Source organism: Erigeron canadensis, chromosome 5, assembly GCF_010389155.1.
Source record: "Erigeron canadensis isolate Cc75 chromosome 5, C_canadensis_v1, whole genome shotgun sequence".
Lineage (NCBI taxonomy): Eukaryota > Viridiplantae > Streptophyta > Magnoliopsida > Asterales > Asteraceae > Erigeron > Erigeron canadensis.
In genome coordinates, this window is record NC_057765.1 from 31820508 (window position 1) to 31839902 (window position 19395).

The window sequence follows — 19395 nt, forward strand, 5'->3', positions numbered from 1 at the left end:
ATAGTTCATGCCTATTTAGACCCCATTCTCTGGGCACGTGCATTCCAATACTAAAGCGAACCAATTAAGCACCGCCATGGTTTATGGCCTAAAAGAACGTTAAACAATAAAGAGGGTATCGACTTGAAAAACATTTTGGCCATTGGAGATGTCAAAGCTCGATCATATAACTTTATATATACAAAAAATCCTTTTTATATTTTTTGTTTTCCAATATATCGTTGTTATGACACAAAATTTTAAGTATTTACTCACCTTCTAATAATACCACCACCACCACAACAAACAACACAACAAAAACAAATCTAATCCCCATCAGAGGTATAAAGGATGTGAAAATTTAAAAAGTCTTGTATCTAGTATCTACCGAGAGATAGGGAAACTACTTTTATAAAAACCTCTAGCCAAATGACGTAAAAGTAAAAGACTGACCATACATGTCAGCCGAGTATCATCTGACTACATTAAAAATAAAGAGAAATAGGAAACACATATGCATATTGGACAATACATAATGAATAGGACGTACATGTGGACATATTAGATACATAATAAACATAACACCGTTTGTATAAAATTACCAAGCAAGTGCAAAGACTGAGAGTAACAATTACGAGTGACATGTGCAAGGACTCTTTTTAACTCCCTCCGAGCAAGTCATAAAAGCAAAAAGATTGGTATCAACTAGACATACATACATATAGGTAGATATTAATTAGATAGTCCTAGGACCTAATGAACCCAAGTATAATAGCGAGTGCTAAACAAACTATGAACATAATAACTTAGCCTGTCTAGCTGTCAAGAACACTATCCCTAAAGCGTGATACTAAGTCATATGATCATATAAAAAAGGTATCATATATGACATCCCAACATATAAGTATATAAATTACCTTTAGAACCCTTAAAAGGAGTACTTCTCTACCAAATTAATCTTGAGAACGCTAAAATAATCACACTATAAGGGTGAACGGAGTGGGTAGAGGAGGGGACTGGTACCGGGCCGGTATCGGTTGGCACACCGCGTCGACCCCCTGGTACCGGTAGGGTGGGGAGGGAGTTGGGGAGCGTGGTGCCGATTGTGGTGCTGGATTTTTTGACCGTTTGATCTTGAAACAAAAAAAAGAATGAAAAAAAGCAAGGGGGGTCTACACCAACATTCACCCACCCCTCTATCTTTCTCTTCTTCTTCTTTCTCTATTTCTTCTTTTTTTTTTCTCTATTTCTTCTTCTTTTTCATTCATAACAAGTTTCTTTTTTTTTATTTCCTTTCAAACTAACACAAAACGCACACATACATATATCATATATACACATATAATTTATCAAACAATAATCATGAACTTTTCTTCAACAATTCTATATTTTCGGAACACCGCCCAACACCCCCAAATATTGTATTAGTTTTAAATTTTTAAATAAAATTTTTTAGTTTTAAAAATAAATAGAAATTAAATAGAAAAGAATTGGGGGAGAAGGGTGACGAGGTGCTGCTAGCAAAAGGGGAAGCGAGGGGAGGGGAGGAAAAGAAAAATCAGGGAGGGGAGGAGAGAAGTGGGGAAACCCTCCCCACCCTAAAGGTAAAAAAAAATCAAAGTGTAAATAAAAATCCACGTAATCTTTCCCATATACCATAATCTCAAAGTTATTATTTTATTTTAATACTACCCTTTTTAGATACACTTTCCTGTTTCCACTCGACATAAACAAATCTCTATCAAAAATCAAATTCCCGTATACGTATGTATATATAACATGTAATCTATATATATTTTCTTTGAAATTCCGCCATTTTAGTTCAAGTGCACGGATCTTGTCCCTTTTCTTCAACCCACATTCCATTATTTTCTTCTTTTTTCATAACTACAAATCTTGAACTTCAATCAGGTATTACATCATTAACCCAACTCACATTATCATTATATTGTATAATTATAGTCTCATTATGATTATGTATATAATTGTATATAGTTATATGTATAATTATAGTCTCATAATTATGTTTATTGAACAATAACTATGAGTACCTGAAAAGTGACATAAAGATCTACTATACTTTAGGAAATAGTATCAACTTATGACTATAAAGATATGATTTTTAAGTACTTAAAAGATTTTTTATCACATGGGTATTTTTTTTAATATTATTTATTTTTATGGGGTTTATAGATCTTGTTGGATGTTTATACAGGTGGGTTTTTTGAATGTTGATGTTATTTTTGGATATGAGATATTGAAAGTTTTCGAAAAAAGATGAAAGAGAGGTCAGCTGGCTTGATAATTGGGGTTTCGATAGGGGTGGTGATCGGGGCGATGTTGGCCTTAGTTGGGTTACTTTGTTTTAGGTATCATCGTAAGAAACCGCAGATAGGGAATAGTAGTTCTAGGAGAGCAGCAATGATTCCCATACGTGCGAATGGTGTTGATACGTGTACTATATTGTCTGATTCGTCTATGGGTACTGAGTCGTCAAGAACGTCTGCACAGAATGGGGCGGGGTTTTGGTTTGGTGGAATGAAGAAGGGCCATGTGATTGCTGCTTCTGGAATTCTCGAGTATTCTTACAAGTATGTTGGATTTAGTATCTATGTTCTAATTTATATCTCATGTTTGTTATCGAAACATAGTTTTGTTAAAGAAATTTTATTGATAAGATATATGGGTAAAGTTGATATCCAACAAACGTAGACCAAGTACGCCAAAACAACAAACACCTAGCAAGCATATATAGACAAGAGGCAGTATGCAGTTATATGCGGTATGCAGTTTCGGATGTAGCTTCTAGCGTTTGCTAGAACTCTCTATCTAGATAACAATCATCATCATGAGTCATCACTTGACCCTCCAACCTTTTACATTTCTAATCTCATACATATTTAGACCTACATTTTACCTACTAGATAGTTGTAATCGTCAACCGAAATAGCAATCTTATAATAGAGCCCCCATTGAAGAAAATTGCATTGAATTAATAAGCATTTTTTCATTTGGTTTCATCCTTATCTTTCTAACCATTATCTTTTGTTTTCTGGTCAAGCAGAGATTTGCAAAAAGCAACCTACAATTTCACTTCCGTGATAGGCCAAGGGGCATTTGGCCCTGTTTATAAAGCTCAGATGACTGCTGGTGATGCAGTTGCTGTAAAAGTTCTTGCAACTGATTCAAAACAAGGGGAAAAGGAGTTCCAAACAGAGGTAACAACGAAACATACATGCAATTACCTCATGATTATATGTTTGAGATTGATTGCTGATTTGCTTCTAGTTAGTTAACATTTTTAACTTTTCTAAAAGAAGTCATCATTCTAAATAAATGAGATATTTAGATACAATGAAGATCCATACAACAATTTGTCCACCAAGTGCATCTCTTATTAATTTTTGTTTTTTCTTATCAGTATCATTTTATTCGTACCTCTGCCATATATAGTTTTTCCATTAAGCTTTCCCGTGTGTATGCTTCTTTTCAGGTTATGTTATTGGGAAGATTACATCACAGGAACCTTGTGAATTTGGTAGGATATTGTGCAGAAAAGGGACAACATATGCTCATTTATGTCTACATGGCTAAAGGCAGTCTATATTCTCATTTATACAGTATGTGGTCAGCCAATTTTTTATGTTTAGAAAACAAACAGCTTCCAAATAAGACGCCTATCAAAGTATAAGGAAGTACAACTAAATTCAGTGTCTCTTTTGTAAATAAATAAGCAGATCTTAGGATCTAGCCTGCAGCCCATCATGAATGTTTTTCAGTTTTAAAGGATCCCTTGTCTTTATTTCTTAGATAATATTTCATAAGGTGATAAATGCTTAATAACCCCTTTGACGTTTTTAACAAAACGCTATTACCTCTGAAATTTAGGCGAAAGTCATGAATTGTTAAGCTGGGATTTGAGGGTTCAAATAGCTTTGGATGTAGCTAGGGGATTGGAATATCTCCATGATGGAGTAAGCTCTAACTGCTTTTTCATTCTTTAAGCATTTCCATCATTGCCATTTTTCCTATTTTTTCATGTATCCCATATACTTTTTGGGCTTTTCGTAAGTTTATTCCTATTAGCATTTTTGCAATTATTTTAGTGTAAAACCATTCATTAATTTTATCAATTATTTACTACAGGCTGTTCCTCCAGTCATACACCGCGACATCAAATCTTCTAACATTCTGTTGGATCACTCAATGAGAGCGAGGGTTAGTTGACTGTCTTAACCTCTTGTTCAGAAACTAGGGTCGCAGATGATACAACTGCCTTATTTATATACTGATCAATATACGAATTTATGTGGTGTCAAGCAGGTAGCTGATTTTGGACTTTCTAGGGAGGATATGATAAATAGAAATGCCTCAAATGTACAGGGAACTTTTGGATATCTTGATCCTGAATATATATCAACAAGGGCTTTCACCAAGAAAAGTGACGTTTACAGCTTTGGAGTTCTATTATTTGAGCTTGTTGCAGGAAGGAACCCCCAGCAGGGTCTCATGGAATATATTGAGCTTGTAAGATCTTATTCTTTTGTCCTCTACGTGTGTGTGTGTGTGCGCGCGCGCGTGTGTGTGGAAAGAAAATAGAGACTGTGAGAGAGAATCATTACTTTTATAGTTTTTTTCCCTTCTTCTCTAAAGGTGGCAAGATGGGCGTGTGGAAGGGCTGGGTAACAGTGTAAAAATGTGTTAGGAGTTCGAATGGAACACCTTTTAGTATGGTTCAGAAATGCAGGGTTCAGTTGCAAACCTTTGCTGGTATTTTCTTCTTTAAAATTAGTGTGTAGATAATATTTTTTTTAAATTCAAATATTAATACATGATAATCTAAATATTTAATTCTTCTATTAAAACATTTTGTATGCACTATAAAAGGATTTGGTCACTTTCAGTTTCAACCCATTGGACCTTTTCTTCTTTTAGCTACATTCTTTAATTTAACCCATATGAGATAGAACACCACCCAGGTTGACCCATTCATAGAAGTTGCCACGATAATTTCTTATGTGGATGCAAAAGGATTTTTTTTGTTTGAAGCATGTAGTGGGTGTTATTAATTATTTCGTATTTTCATTGTTAGTTGAATCACTTCTATCCTATAAGTAGTAGTTGAATCACAGCTACCAGTAGGTAGCTTCCACGGACCATTCTGATAAAGTTCTTCCGTCCCAATTAAATAATCCTTTATTGGCTTCGTTCCAATTAAATGATTGCTGTTGCCAACTTTTAGAGTAATATTTAGATCATTTCCTTTTCCTAGTGCTTATGCATTTAATATGAAATTTACAATATGTATATACCCATTTTAGTTTCTTCTAATTATATATCTTCTTAATATCGTTGTTTTTTTTAGCTATTCACGTGGGTAACTTATAAAGCTGATTATTTTTAATACCGTATTCTGTTATGTATTTGCATAGGTATGTCTAATTTTTGAATTAGGAAAATGCTAGCAGGCAAATTTGGTGTTGAACTATGATTAATTTGCAGCCCATTTTGTATGCAAAAGAATGTAAAGTTTTGCAGGATCGGGATGTTATCTGATTTTTTAGCTTAAATCCTTCTAATTGTTACAAATTTTTCTAAACTTTCTTGTTTTATAGAAGATGTTGAATGCAAACAATGTCAAATGATTTTTATCTAATTTCTAACTTGGTCAGTCATGTCTGAAACACGCTAGGATGATACTTTAACTTTTGAAAGTTTCATTTAGAGTTATATGATCAAAGTCGGTTGGCTTTATCCGCATTTGTTAACTGTTAAGGATGATTTTTTAATGCAGATTACAGACTCCATTTGACTCATGTTACTCTAAGTATAACTTATAGCAAAGTTCAAATATATTCATAAGCGTTTTTAAATTTGGTGACCAAACTAGGAATTTGAACAAATTTGGTTCCTCATTTTTGAACTAACCTTTTAAAAAATGCACATGTCTTTGATTTTTGGTATAACTGCATGGGAAAACATGTTGATTCTGGTTGAATTCTTTTAACAAATCAAACAGGTAAAAAGATTTATATTACTCGCAAGGAATGGGTCAATAGGGTGGGAAAGTCTACTAAAGTTTTGAAGTGCTTATAACCTATAAAATCATTTTTATTTGCAAAATTTAAGATAAAAGTATCTGAATGATTTAGTTTGAACACTAATATTTACTGCAAAAAGTGTCCATGACCGGTACTTAATTACAAGTTACCCGTTTTGAGTTGCTATATGAACCACCTGACCCACCAGTTTCATCAACTATACCTATTGCAAACTAATTATTTCTTGGTGTATAGGTTGATTTAAAGTCATCCCTTGTCCCTTTCTTTCTCTACATCCATTTTACTTGATTTAATGTTTCACGGGCATAAAATATAAACAGGCTGCAATGAATACCGAGGGAAAAAATGGATGGGAAGAAATAGTAGATTCCCGTCTAGAAAGAAACTTTGACGAGCGCGAACTGAACGATGTGGCAACTCTTGCATACAAATGCATCAGTCGTAACCCAAGAAAAAGACCATCAATGAGAGACATTGTGCAAGCACTATCTCGTATTCTTATGATGAGACCCAACCAAAAGCATCACAGACGTGATTCATCTGCTGCAGCTGACGAGGTTGCCTTAAATATAGATCAACTAGGTCGCAGAAGTCCCATGAACAGTGAACATCGGAGGCTTGAGTCTTTTGATAGCACTGCTGACTCGTGTGAAGCTTAATATGACCTCTACCTTTTTTTAACCAGTTTGTTCATTTGGTTTGTTTGCCTTGTTTTTGTAATATATTTGGCAGTTCACATATAGGAATTCTTCGGTGTATAGATTAGGTTTTGGTGTTTGCTCTTGAGTGTGGAAATTAGGTTTTAACCCGAGTGCATTTTTTTATTGTAAAAAATGGTTGTGGATCCTGTTAATGGTTCAATTTTGTATAGTAACGAATAGAAGAATGAAGAAAATGGAGTCTAATTTGATTTGAAGTTGTTGCAATTGTAGTAGTGTGTTATTTTCATTAGGTCTGTTTTTATAAAATATCATATCTACTAGAGAACAAAAATAAAAGGACATGTATTGGTCATAAAAAATCTCAATCATTTTAGTATGGAGTGGAAGTGGTACTGTTATACACTAAGGGGGTTAGGAGTGGATATGGTGTGAGGTGCGGTGAACCCCGGCCCCGCGTGGGAACACCGCCGCCAGGGGGTCGGGGTGGGGAACTTATGGCCGAAAACGGGGAAGGTTCACCAAGGAGAGAGAATGGGGAGTGGGGCCCGCGCGCAGGAAAGGAACCACTCGTGGCTGGACACGTGGCGAGGGGAGCGGGGAAGCTAGCCGTTGCCTTTTTTTTTTCTTTTTCTTTTTCTTTTACCTCTTTCTCTATATATATACACTCTTTTCTTCCTAAAACAAGACACAAATACTCTCATTTTCACTACATTTTTATAAAATTCAAACACCCCAACCTTTTCATCACTAATTTCTTACACCCAACACCAAAAAATATGGCTTCCAGTATTTTGGATAATTCGAGCGACTCTCCCGACGAGTCAAACGATAGCTCTATGGAATTCTTTGTTAACGCGTTACACTTTTTTTTAAGTATTATGTAATGTTTCTTTGTTTTAATATAATAAAAGGGTATGTTTTTAATTTTAATATAATTTGTGATTTTGTTAAGTAAAAATAAATGGAAATAAAAAAGATGATGTGGAAATTGGGGTTGGGGTGAGTGGCGCCACCATTTTGGGATGATTTGGGGTGAATTTGGGAAGTTTGAGGTGGAGAGTTTTTATTGGAAGATAGTGATGTGGATATTTGGGAAACTTTGGGGTTGGGAAAACCACTCCCACCCCCCTAAGTTGTGTGCAATCTCTCTCACATCTTTATTTTTTGTAATATTTTTTTGAAATTAACATGTGACTTATTTTTTAGACAAAATATATATTAAAAAAATTAGGATGTGGGAGGATATTTCACCAACTAGAATGTGTGATAGCATCAGATTTCTTAACTGGATCGGTGCTACTCAACGACTATATGATTTTATACCAACAAAACCAACCAGATATGATTGTGTACCTTCATAATAAGCCCATTTATGCTCGAAAGCTGCGCGAGGCTTTAAATTGTTGATTTGTTGTAATAGTCATCGAATGCCTTTCGATTCCAAGGAACATATCATAAAATCCCACACCATCATCTTTAGTGTTTGCAAGAATTTCACTATTTCAGCACAAAGATGGATATACAAGTATACAACCCATAAATGTTTGGAGGTTTAAAAAGAGAGCCAAAAATGAGAACCATCAGCAGAAAAATGATGACCAATTAAATTGAACTTTCCCGCCAAAGCCAGAAAAAAGGGGGTGTTCTGGAAGCCAAGAGCTACACCGTCAACGGAAAGAAAAAAGAAACATCTATCAGTATCCTATTCAAATAGATTAAAACGTCTACAAATGACTTTGGTAGGTGAAATTCATCCTAACATACATTTAAACTTTTTCTGAGTCGAAATTATCAGGATCAACGGATGTGGAACCATCATACGTACATATACTCATCATCAGGAAGCTTTAGATGTTTGATCTGTTCAGAACATCTTTTTCCAAGGTCTCCCTTAAGATCAATGTACTTACATCGATGCAAGTCAAGTAATTCAAGGTGACGACAACCATCTAGAATCATCCTTAACCCAACATTCGTCATGGTGTCCTTAATTAACTCAAGGTGCCTTAAATCAGGTGCATCACTGTTTTGACCAGAACTGGTACATGCCTACACACTAGGTTGCTGTATACACGTGCAGGAAAAAAAAAAAAAAAGTTAGCCCATACGACAAGTTTGATCATGCAGACTTCAACATTGTATTGTCGAGTGCTGAAGTGCAGATTGCATTGTCGTGGACTTGAGGGTTAATGGCTTAATGCCCAGTTATATTCAACTACAAATTTAGCATTCTTTAGGTGGGGCGAGGTTCTATATATCCTAGAAGGCCCAAAGTGCTTCTTTTCAGCTTTGGTTGATGCATATCATTGATTCAAACATATATAAATTAAAATCTGCCAAGTAGAATATTAATAAATAGGGAAAATGATCCGTACTGCAGACTTTACCTAAGCTTAGGTACTGCCACATTAAAAAAAGTTACATATTAAACCTTTGAATTTAATAAACATACATAACCCCTGAATTTTACATAAACTCACCCTGAATTTTACATAATCCCCCTGCTTTACCTAAGATAGGTACTAACTTTTCCCCTAATAAATAAGGATTTATGGATCAGATATATGGCTTTTCAAGCTTTCCTTGCATTTTGCTTTTCGAATTTTCATGAAAGTATAAATTAATAAATACTTTCAGAAAATCATTGAAAAAGGTTACTCTTATTAGTAATATTTATAAATTAGTATAAAATTATATTAGATGTAATTGACTGTAACAATAGATGACCTAAGTTTAATTATAGAAATCGATGTACTTTGCAGGACCAGAAGTAATAAAACGTGACGATTATACTTAAAGCTACAACACAAACTGAAAAACAGAATAGGTTTGCGTACCTATCAGCAATATACCGAAGAAAGTCATCATCGCAAAAGTCATCAATAGAGATATCAACCATCTGGCCTTGGCTTCTATCCACAACATGCTTACAAATCTTCCGAAATACAGGCCATCGCCATCGATGTGAATAGTCCATTGAAACAGTCCTCCACATAGCGGGCTCCTTACAGATTCGATGCCAAGTAGTGCACACTTTTTGGGCATTATCAAGTATGTCATACACACCAATTCTAGACAATATATTCTCCATTACATCGGACGGAACATCCAACCAGTTCCTTGTCATTCCCTGCTTGGATTTCTGAACAAAGTTGCCTTTTCGTCGACTTGACTTTGATGTTGATGGCTTTGTCACTTTAGCTGGCACAAAGAAAAACAAATGTTACACCACCAACCCATTTACATACATGATTTATTAGTTACTTTATTACCTTAATCATATTACCTTAATCAATTCGCGCACCTTGTTCAGCAGAAATCATGTTTATGATATTGTCGGCCTGACCCTGCTTATTAAAGTCGGATTTCTTCTTGCGTTTTTGCCCACGATTTGATTTTGAGGTGGATGGTGACAGCATTATTGTCGATTTACCATGTACAAATCATATAGAAAAAAAGAAATCTTAGTCGGCAAATTAAGAGTTAAAACTTTCGTCTTTTTTTAAGATTTTCTTTTATGCGGGTGTTAACCGTATAATAAATTTGTAAAGTTTATATAAACGGTTACGTATGTGTAAATAATAGTCCTAATACTAATATAAATTGTATCATAAAGAAATTCGAATATGTCAGATATATAATTTGTGAGTATGAAATAAATTATGGTTGAAATAAACCGATCATCAAAACTAAATTATAACAAACGGTAATGATAAATATAATATATGTTTAGTTAGAGTTATGGATTTATCTTAAATTTTTTCAACCACATCAAAATTAAAACTTGTAAAAAGTAACTACCCTGATATTTAGCATGTTGGTGCATCTGCATGTAACAAACTTAACATGTGACAAACGCTACTCTTTTGTATATTTTGGTTTGATGAAGTCATATATGATATGTATGTAATGCAATATATAATTAAGTGCACCTTTGCATATATTTGCCTTTATTTATGTATCTTTTCCTTTTCTTTGCTTACACTGCTCCAGAAACCATAAAAACTCAAAATGCCAAATTATAAGTCAAAGAAACATAAACATGAACAAAGCACATACTTTCCATAGTTCCATCATATTATCAGATAACATTATAACTCAAAAAGCGGATAAAAACCATACAACTCAAAATTTGACATCGTCATTATTCTTAGTTCATCAAAACAAAAGCTACTACAATGAAAAATATGGTCAGAAATCTGGTACAAACATACACAAATCTTTCAAATAAACCGAACTTTGATTTCACTGAAGACACCTCATCTTCTTCCAACAAAACAGATTTCACCTTTGTTTGATTCTGTGAGCAAAGATCAAACAATAGATCCATGTAGTACTCACTAGGAAGCTTATCGTCAATGAATTTGAAGGTAGTACAGTATCGGGTTTTAATCTGAGATAAAGAACATGTTACGAATGAATTAAACCAACCTTTATATGGTGAACCTAAATAAATTCGAAACCTTACATTAGGGCATCGAACAAGATGTCATGAGTTTCATCTTTTATCCACAATGACAAAGTATATATTTATCTCCTCGATTTGTAACAGTGGATGATGAAGAAGAAGAAAATGCCATGGTGTTGGGTGAAGCTTCAGAGCGGGAGAAAAAAAAAGGATGGGAAAAAATGGGACGGAATAATATTATGAGGAAAAGGTGGGAAATTAGTAGGGTTTTATAGTCAAAGCATCCCAAGTGTCAAGAAAACCGGACCCACATCAGCCTTTACCCGGTTTCGTGATACAATAGACATTTAGCAGAGTTTCTTACATAGAATAGAGGTTCTGTAAATTCATGCACACTATAACTTTTTGGTCATAGTTTGTTACATTTTCATGCACTTAACTCTTTTAATAACTAACACTTTAAGCCATTATCTTCGAAAACTACTATCACAATTATATTAACCTACACCACTTGACACCGCCGTCACTACCAATAGTACCATCACCGACACCACTAGACCACCTTCCCCACCACTGCCGTCGCATTGCGCGGGTACCATGCTTGTGTTTTTAATAAAGTTTTGGATTTACCTTAATTTTTAAAGGCACATAAAAATCGGAATTTGTAAGCATAAAGAATGACGAAAAATAGCCTTGTGATTTGGATCGTAAACTCAATTTTTTGAAACCTTCATGTTATTAACTTGAGTAATATAAGTAATAAAAAATGAAGAATTGAGAAAGAAAAATAGACAACTTTATTAATGAAATAACGATCAATCAAATAAGGTTATAATGTATTTTCTATCTATAAGCTAAGAATAAAAGTTTATATCTAAGTTCAATAAGAAAATTGAATTTATATACAATAAAATAAACTAATTTAATAAAATAGATAAATTAAAAGAACACGTGTCGATCAAAGATTACGTCACGTGTCTTTTTAAGAACATCTCAATCTTGTTTTAGTTTATAAGTAGATACTTTAAATAGTGTATATATATGATATATAAATAGAGAGGAAGGGTTATTTATAAACGCACAAATAAAAAAGAACTCAATAACCATTTTGGACCACACGTTATTTCTCTCTTTTCAGTTAAATAATAAAATTCACCTAAATCATTCAAAATGTTTTAGCTTACAAACCGTAAATCGTTAAACGAAACAAAAAGCATGGGTTGTCTTAAAATTCCGTCCTCTATCATTAGAGATCCAATTCGACATACTTTTGACGACTTTTTAATTTTCTTTTTTTTCCCTCTTGTATGTGTACCTACACATGTTTATGATAATTGTTTCACATGTAAATTAGTAAATGAATATATGCACACAACAATGAAGGTTAAAGGCGGAGTCCGTCAATCCATGGCGGAGCCATGGTGGCCAAGGGTGGAGCCCGTTAGGTAGATCACTCATCACCCTATGACTTATCACCTTCAATGACCTATCACCCCCACTAGCTTTGGTTTATGAATACCCTTAAGGGTGAAGCCCGTTTCGAATCATAATTTTGGTTCACCTACACATATGTAAGCTATGTGTAAATACCAAAAGGAAAACGAAAATTAAAAAGTCGTTAAAAGTATATCGAATTGGATCTCTAATGAAAGAGGACGAAATTTTAAGACTACCCATGTTTTTTATTTCGTCTAACGATTTACGGTTTGTGAGATAAAACATTTTGAATTATTTGGGTGAATTTTATTATTTAATTGAAAGAAAGAGAGAAGAAATTGGTAGTCCAGAATAATTCTTGAATTTTTTTTTTTTTATGAATTCTCAAAATAACTCACCCCAATAAATATAAATATTGTTTGCGCCTTTGGGCCTTTGCCCATAATACTACATTACTACTCAAACACAAATAGGCTTATTAAACAGCCGGCCCATTCCTCTCACACTTGACTTGTAGCTTTATCCTCACTCCACTTTGCTTTCATTCTCCATCTATCTATATTTCTGGATAAAATCCTCTGAAACCAAAAATCTTGGGAAGAAAAAAAAAAAGGTCGAAAAATGGTGGGTGCAATGGCTGCACTGCAAAGCTCATTCACAGCTCTTTCGTTGTCTTCTAAATCATTTCTTGGTCAACGCTTATCTCCCTCCTCCTCACCACCTCCTCAGGTACCCCCAATTATCTAAATTATTAATTACTGTTGTTAATATGTTTCGAAACGATCTCTCGGCCTTCGGATAGGTAGAGGTATGACTGTTTACATCCCGTTTGACTATTGGGTGTTGTTTTGTTAGTATGTTTTTTTTTAGTACTTTTTATATAACCCAAACATTGTATTTGTTTAGGAGTAAGATTTTAGGGACAAATACTTGTGGAAGAATTAGGATGTTTGAATGATGACAAGAGTTTTTATAAAAATAAAAAATAAAAATGTGTAGCTTTATTTTCTGTAGTTCATATAGGTGAGTGTAGCTTATTGTGTTTTTCGACAGCCAAAACATAGTTTGAAGTTAAATGCGTTTTAGCTTATTTTAGGGGGGAAAATAGCCCGTATTCTTAAGCTGCTGAGTGCTACTTATTTCTAAGTCTTCAGTACTTATATTTATGTACTCCCAAGGCCTATTCCGCACTCTAATATATTTGTTCACATGATTAACTTAATGTACATTTTCCCCATTTCTAGTTCTGCTGATTTTATTGTGTTCTTATCTGGCATGTATGTTTAGTATCCTACCTTAAATATAGAGTTTAGGAAAATGCCAATATGGAGTTAACAATTTTAACTTTGTTTAGTCTAAAATGTTGATATGCATAAAATCGGATTCATTCTCAAATTAAGTTTAAGTTTTTAGTTTGTGACTTTTATGGTTCAAATGAGTAAATTGTGCTAAACTTGTAAGAAATCCCTGCAATTTGTGAAAATTCAAACCTTAAATATCGTAACTTTTTGAGTCAAACAAAACTCAAGCTTTGTCAATACATGAGTGCTTGTTATACCACTAGAAAAATATTGCACAACTGATGTTTTGTGAAATTCGTTTGTTAATGTGAATAAAACTGCAAATGTTTTAAGTTCATTTGATTGAAGTTCAATCTTAGTTTAACAGTGGTGGTTTTGTTTATTAAGAGTTTAATCTGCGGAGTTGTTTATATGATATACATGAGGACTGATTATATTGTGAATGTGTTGTTTGTCAGGTCAAGACTACAAAAACACTATGCCCTCCTATCCAAGTGAAGGTTAGTATCAAATGTCCATGTCATCCTATGTATTACTTTCTGTTTTTTCAACTTTGTACAGATGTTGATCTTCTTTGAATTTTAACTTGTGCAGCTAAAGAGATGGGAGCGAATAAAATGCAAGCCAAACAGTCTTCCGATAGTACACAAGATGCATGTGAAGCTTGGGGACACAGTTAAAGTCATTGCAGGCCGTGACAGGGGGAAAATTGGTGAGATAACCAAAATTGTTAAGCACAACAGCACTGTGGTTGTGAAAGAAATTAATTTGAAGACCAAACATGTGAAGAGCAAGGAAGAGGGTGAATCGGGCCAGATAATCAAGGTTATTTTTTTTTCTCCATTGCAATACATAGCCTAAACCGACTAAACTTAATTCTGATGGAAAAGGATTAATAAAGTGGTGGAATGATGTATTAGCTTTGTTAAGAATTTGGCATTGAATGGTTACAACTGGATGTTTAAACATTGGTGGTTTGGGTTGGGGCGAGACGGGTTGGGTAATAGGTCATAGCAGGTAGCTTTTGGGGGGACTCAAAACGGGATGGATAGACCTGCCATTTCTTTATTGCTCATTTATATACATTTTATGAATAATTAGTTAATTGGAGATGATTAGTAAGACATTAAGATGGCAAGATGATCAGGTCAATTGGTCGGTCAAATGGGGTTGGGTTGACTAGTGTCATCTCTAAGTGCGGATGAAAATGTACAAATCAGTTTGGCCTAATTGGGTTGATCCACTAACACTTTCTTGTCTGTTTATCAATTTTTTTTAATTAGTGATGAATGCATCAAATGTGAGTGCAGAAGCAAACTTTTAATTATATGGATACTCTGAATATTTAAATACAGATTGAGTCACATTAACTCAGTTGACATGGTTTCATTGTGACTAAACTTTTCTATCGTACCCATTTGACTTGTTGGCGATCAAATGTAAACCAGATTGATCCGCCGAAGTATATTTGAAAGTGAAGCTAATCATTTTACCATCTATTCTTTACATCACTGTTTGTGTTTGATGGGCAGATAGAAGCACCTATTCATAGCTCAAATGTGATGTTGTACTCGAAAGAACAGAATGTTGCAAGTCGGGTGGGTCACAAGACCTTGGAAGATGGCAGGAGGGTACGATTTTTGCTAAAAACTGGTGAGATAATCGACAGTGTAGAAAACTGGAAGAAAGCAGTCAAGGAAAGGGAGAAGAAAACCGAAGAAATTACTGTTGCATCATGATTATATCCAATGAACAAACTGTAATTGCAAGTTATATGTATGTCTTGTCACTAAATTTTCTGTTTGTAGCTTTGGGAGTTAAATTGTAATGCTGTGTGGCCTTTCTTTGATCCTCATATTCACAAGTAAAAATTACTGAGAAGTTATTGAGAAGGATCACCATTGACTTTTGTCCTTATTTTTAACATTATCAGCTTTTAGTGGCGACACTTGGTTTATGGAAATTTGGTAAGTTGCACTAACTTTTTTGATGGACTAATGAAACATAAATTTTGATGTATTAACAAAAAGACAATTTTTTATATATATTAACTGCAAAGATACCACTCAAGTCACAGAATTTTTTATACTCAGTGCAATGCTACCACTCAAGTCCATGACACCTGGCAGTACTCACATGCCCAGATTGAAAAAGTTCAATTCAAGAAAATGAAAAGTGTACTCTTGGTTTGTATAACCTTACCTACCCTACACACAATGGAGCAACACACCCTTGATCTGGTAGGCCAGACCTACTGTGTGACCGGAGCAACAGGTTACATCGGTTCCTGGCTCGTTAAGTCACTTCTTGAAAAGGGTCATATAGTTCATGCCGCTGTCCGCAATCCTGGTTTGTGTGCTTAAATATTTCCTACAAAACTGATTGCTTACTGTTACATTGATAATCTTGAAGTTTTTTTATCCAACAGAAAAGTGCGATCATCTGTTGACGTTATGGCGAGGAGGTGATCGGTTAAGAATGTTTAAAGCTGATTTACATGACGAAGGAAGCTTTGATGATGCCGTACAAGGCTGTCATGGTGTCTTTCATGTCGCTGCTTCTTTGGAAACCATTGTTCAATGTACTGATTTCAGTGGTAAGTCCATCTTTTTTAAAGTACAACACCATTTATATTGCGTTTATCAACTAAATCTTCCCTGTTTTCATTTTCATTATGATTTTGAAGATGAATATGTTCAATCTAATGTCCTTGACCCTTCAATCAAAGGAGCTTTGAACATCCTAAAATCTTGTTTGAGGTCAAAATCTGTAAAACGGGTTGTTTTCACATCATCAATTAGCACCTTGACTGCTCGTGACAGTGAAGGTGAATGGCTGCCCATGGTGGATGAATCTTGCCAGACACCGATCAATGTTGTTCGGAACAGGAAATCAAGTGGCTGGGTAAATCCATAATCTATGACTTTGATCAGCTGTTGATGAGAGTATCTAAATGTGTCTTTTTGAAATTGATTACCTTATTGTTTCAAGCGCCGATGATCACTCTTTAGTGTTTTCGTATCCCCTCATGCTTATGATTAAATGATATCTTAGATATTAAAATAAATGTAAAACAAGATGCACTAGAAGTAGAACTGATTATAATTTTACAAATATTATAAGAGCTTTGATCTAGCTAGGTATTAAAGCCATTAGTGTCAATATAGTTGTGGTTGATAGCTTATGAACCTACGAGGAAGCACACATGTACTAGGTACATGTTTGGGCCCTCAGAAACAGCTTGATCACCCAATTTTGATTATCGTAGTGGTGATTCTTTGAACAGTATGGGTAGAGTACAAGTGCTTACATATTTGTATTTTGTCTTCCTTGTATAATCAAAATGTTCCAAAGAATCAACACCATGCTAAGTAATACCGTATTGTAATTGGAGTGAAATAAGGACATTTCTAGCATAAGATTTAGATCAGCAGAAAAACCCGACCCTGTGGCCCTTTGGTCCCAACGACCCTTCTCCAAGGACTAGCCCAGTCAATGAGCACCTATACTTGGTTACCAGTTTGTGGAGTTGTTATTTTTTACACCATGTTTTGTTGATTACAGCTGCTTCAGCAATTTCTGGTACCTATGTCTAGTTGTATTGGTCGTGGTGCCTATAAACCATGTTTTTACAACACTTAGTCATAAAGTGATGCCTCATTATGTTACAACAGAAACTACACTTATTTGCTTATTGTTATCATTCAGTATTCTATGGTCATTTATAAGCCGACATCCAAACATTATTATAGTCTTCCTAATTCGGGTACATCTGGTTTGCAGGTTTATGCACTCTCCAAACGTGTAACTGAAGATGCTGCATATAAATTTGCAAATGAAAACGGCTTACATCTTGTATCTATCATCACAACCACTGTTGCTGGCCCTTTTCTCACTTCGACGGTTCCCTTGAGCATTCGTGTTCTACTCTCACCAATAACAGGTTATTGACTGTAGTATATATATATATATAGTAAATATATGATTATAGATGATTACCATTCTAACAATGTCAATTCCACTGCTTGTAGGTGATCCTGTACTTCAACCTATATTGTCAGCTGTGAATTCAAGAATGGGTTCGATTGCTTTGGTTCATACCGAAGACATATGCAATGCCCACATATATCTTATGGAGTGTGATCAAGCAGAAGGGAGATACATTTGCTGCACTAATAGTTGTACAATGTTTGAATTGGTTCAACATTTAGCAAAAGTATATCCTGCCCCTAATATACAAAGGTTAAAACACCTGAACTCTATTGAAGTTTTAATCCTTGTTTTTATGGGCATCTAAAAATTTGACCTTGACTTAAATGGTATTTAAAAGATTTAAAAATGATACACGAGACTAATTTGGTAGTACTGAAAACATGTCTAAAAATCCGTTGTTGACACATTTCATAATCAATGGTTTACATTTAGAGCAATTAAAAATGTGAATTTATGTATCTTCTTTCTTTGAATATTTAACATTTTTAGGGAGTACTAAAGTTTTTGATTTGTATTATTAATTGCAGAGTCGTAGAGGGAGATATAGGATCAGTCCCTACTGAGATATCTTCAAAGAAGTTGAAAGATTTGGGTTTTAGGTACATGTATGGATTGCAGGAAGTTATACATCAAACAGTTGATAGTTGCATAGAGCATGGCTTCCTATCTTCAATCAAAACAGAGGAACCAAATTAGTATACAAAGAGTACTAGTTTTAATGCATTGAGTGCAACATAAGAAGCAGTTGTCAAGTATTTTTCAGTCATGAAAATGAAAAGACAGGCATCCAGTCAAGAAACTGATGAGTCTACATCACAGGAGTAAATGCCAACAACTGCATTCACAACAAATCCTTTTCTATTGTCTATCTATATTGAAACTGCTTTCATACATTTAAAATGTGTCTTTCACTCCATAATAAGCTACTGGAAACTAGACATAGTTATGGTTTTGCATGTACCACATAGCATTTATAGTTAGGCAATGATGTTTTGGCTACTAAGATGGGATAGAAGTTTTAAAGCATAGTGTGGCTCTTTAATAAATAATTCCATAAGCTTTAGGGTGGAGGGAATGGTTGTACACTTGGTTAGTTTACGTAATCTTTCACCCAATCAATACCCTCTAATTCACCACTAACCAATTTAACCCAATTCTTAGACAACCCGTAATGCAACAGCCTGCATTTAACACATGAATTCTAGTTATCACTGTCACATCAACTTTTTACTCATCCTTCCTACATGCATTCTCTCACATTTTTTTAACTACAACTCATCCTTTCCACATGCAACCTCTCCCTTCCACATCATCATTTCTTTTTTATTTTAGATTAAAAAAAATTTCAAAAAAATTAAAAAGATAGCGGAGCATAAAGCCCTTTTTTTTAATGACACTAGTGGCTTTTTTTTTACTCATAAAATATTAGTTTTTTTAATAAATGGTCTCATCCTTTGCTTCACTTCCCCACATACATGCCACCAACTAGCTTATCCACTCCATTGCATCCTTTCTAAATGCACTTGCCACATCACCACATGCAGCCTCCCCAA

The 19395-nt window shown here is 34.5% G+C and overlaps 4 protein-coding genes across 4 annotated transcripts; 3 read left to right on the top strand and 1 right to left on the bottom strand.

Annotated features, from left to right (window-relative positions):
• The first annotated feature begins 1782 nt into the window (after nt 1-1782).
• On the top strand, nt 1783-6957 carry LOC122600686 (calcium/calmodulin-regulated receptor-like kinase 1). The gene is made up of 8 exons (XM_043773439.1): nt 1783-1890; nt 2195-2570; nt 3044-3197; nt 3473-3599; nt 3868-3953; nt 4126-4197; nt 4303-4506; nt 6362-6957. The coding sequence occupies exons 2-8, from the start codon at nt 2257-2259 to the stop codon at nt 6698-6700; spliced, it is 1296 nt and encodes a 431-aa protein (XP_043629374.1). The 5' UTR covers nt 1783-1890; nt 2195-2256; the 3' UTR covers nt 6701-6957.
• Nucleotides 6958-8518: 1561 nt separating this feature from the next.
• LOC122601584 (putative F-box/LRR-repeat protein 23) lies at nt 8519-10122 on the bottom strand. Its single transcript, XM_043774333.1, has 3 exons — nt 10008-10122; nt 9541-9904; nt 8519-8741 (listed from the first exon to the last, which is right to left on the bottom strand). The coding sequence occupies exons 1-3, from the start codon at nt 10120-10122 to the stop codon at nt 8519-8521; spliced, it is 702 nt and encodes a 233-aa protein (XP_043630268.1).
• A 2941-nt stretch (nt 10123-13063) lies between these two features.
• Nucleotides 13064-15744, top strand: LOC122599850 (50S ribosomal protein L24, chloroplastic). Its single transcript, XM_043772439.1, has 4 exons — nt 13064-13277; nt 14308-14349; nt 14444-14674; nt 15382-15744. The coding sequence occupies exons 1-4, from the start codon at nt 13170-13172 to the stop codon at nt 15586-15588; spliced, it is 588 nt and encodes a 195-aa protein (XP_043628374.1). The 5' UTR covers nt 13064-13169; the 3' UTR covers nt 15589-15744.
• Nucleotides 15745-15772: 28 nt separating this feature from the next.
• Nucleotides 15773-18784, top strand: LOC122599849 (putative anthocyanidin reductase). Its single transcript, XM_043772438.1, has 7 exons — nt 15773-15816; nt 15943-16198; nt 16278-16445; nt 16536-16753; nt 17633-17792; nt 17881-18091; nt 18370-18784. The coding sequence occupies exons 2-7, from the start codon at nt 16018-16020 to the stop codon at nt 18536-18538; spliced, it is 1107 nt and encodes a 368-aa protein (XP_043628373.1). The 5' UTR covers nt 15773-15816; nt 15943-16017; the 3' UTR covers nt 18539-18784.
• Nucleotides 18785-19395: the final 611 nt, after the last annotated feature.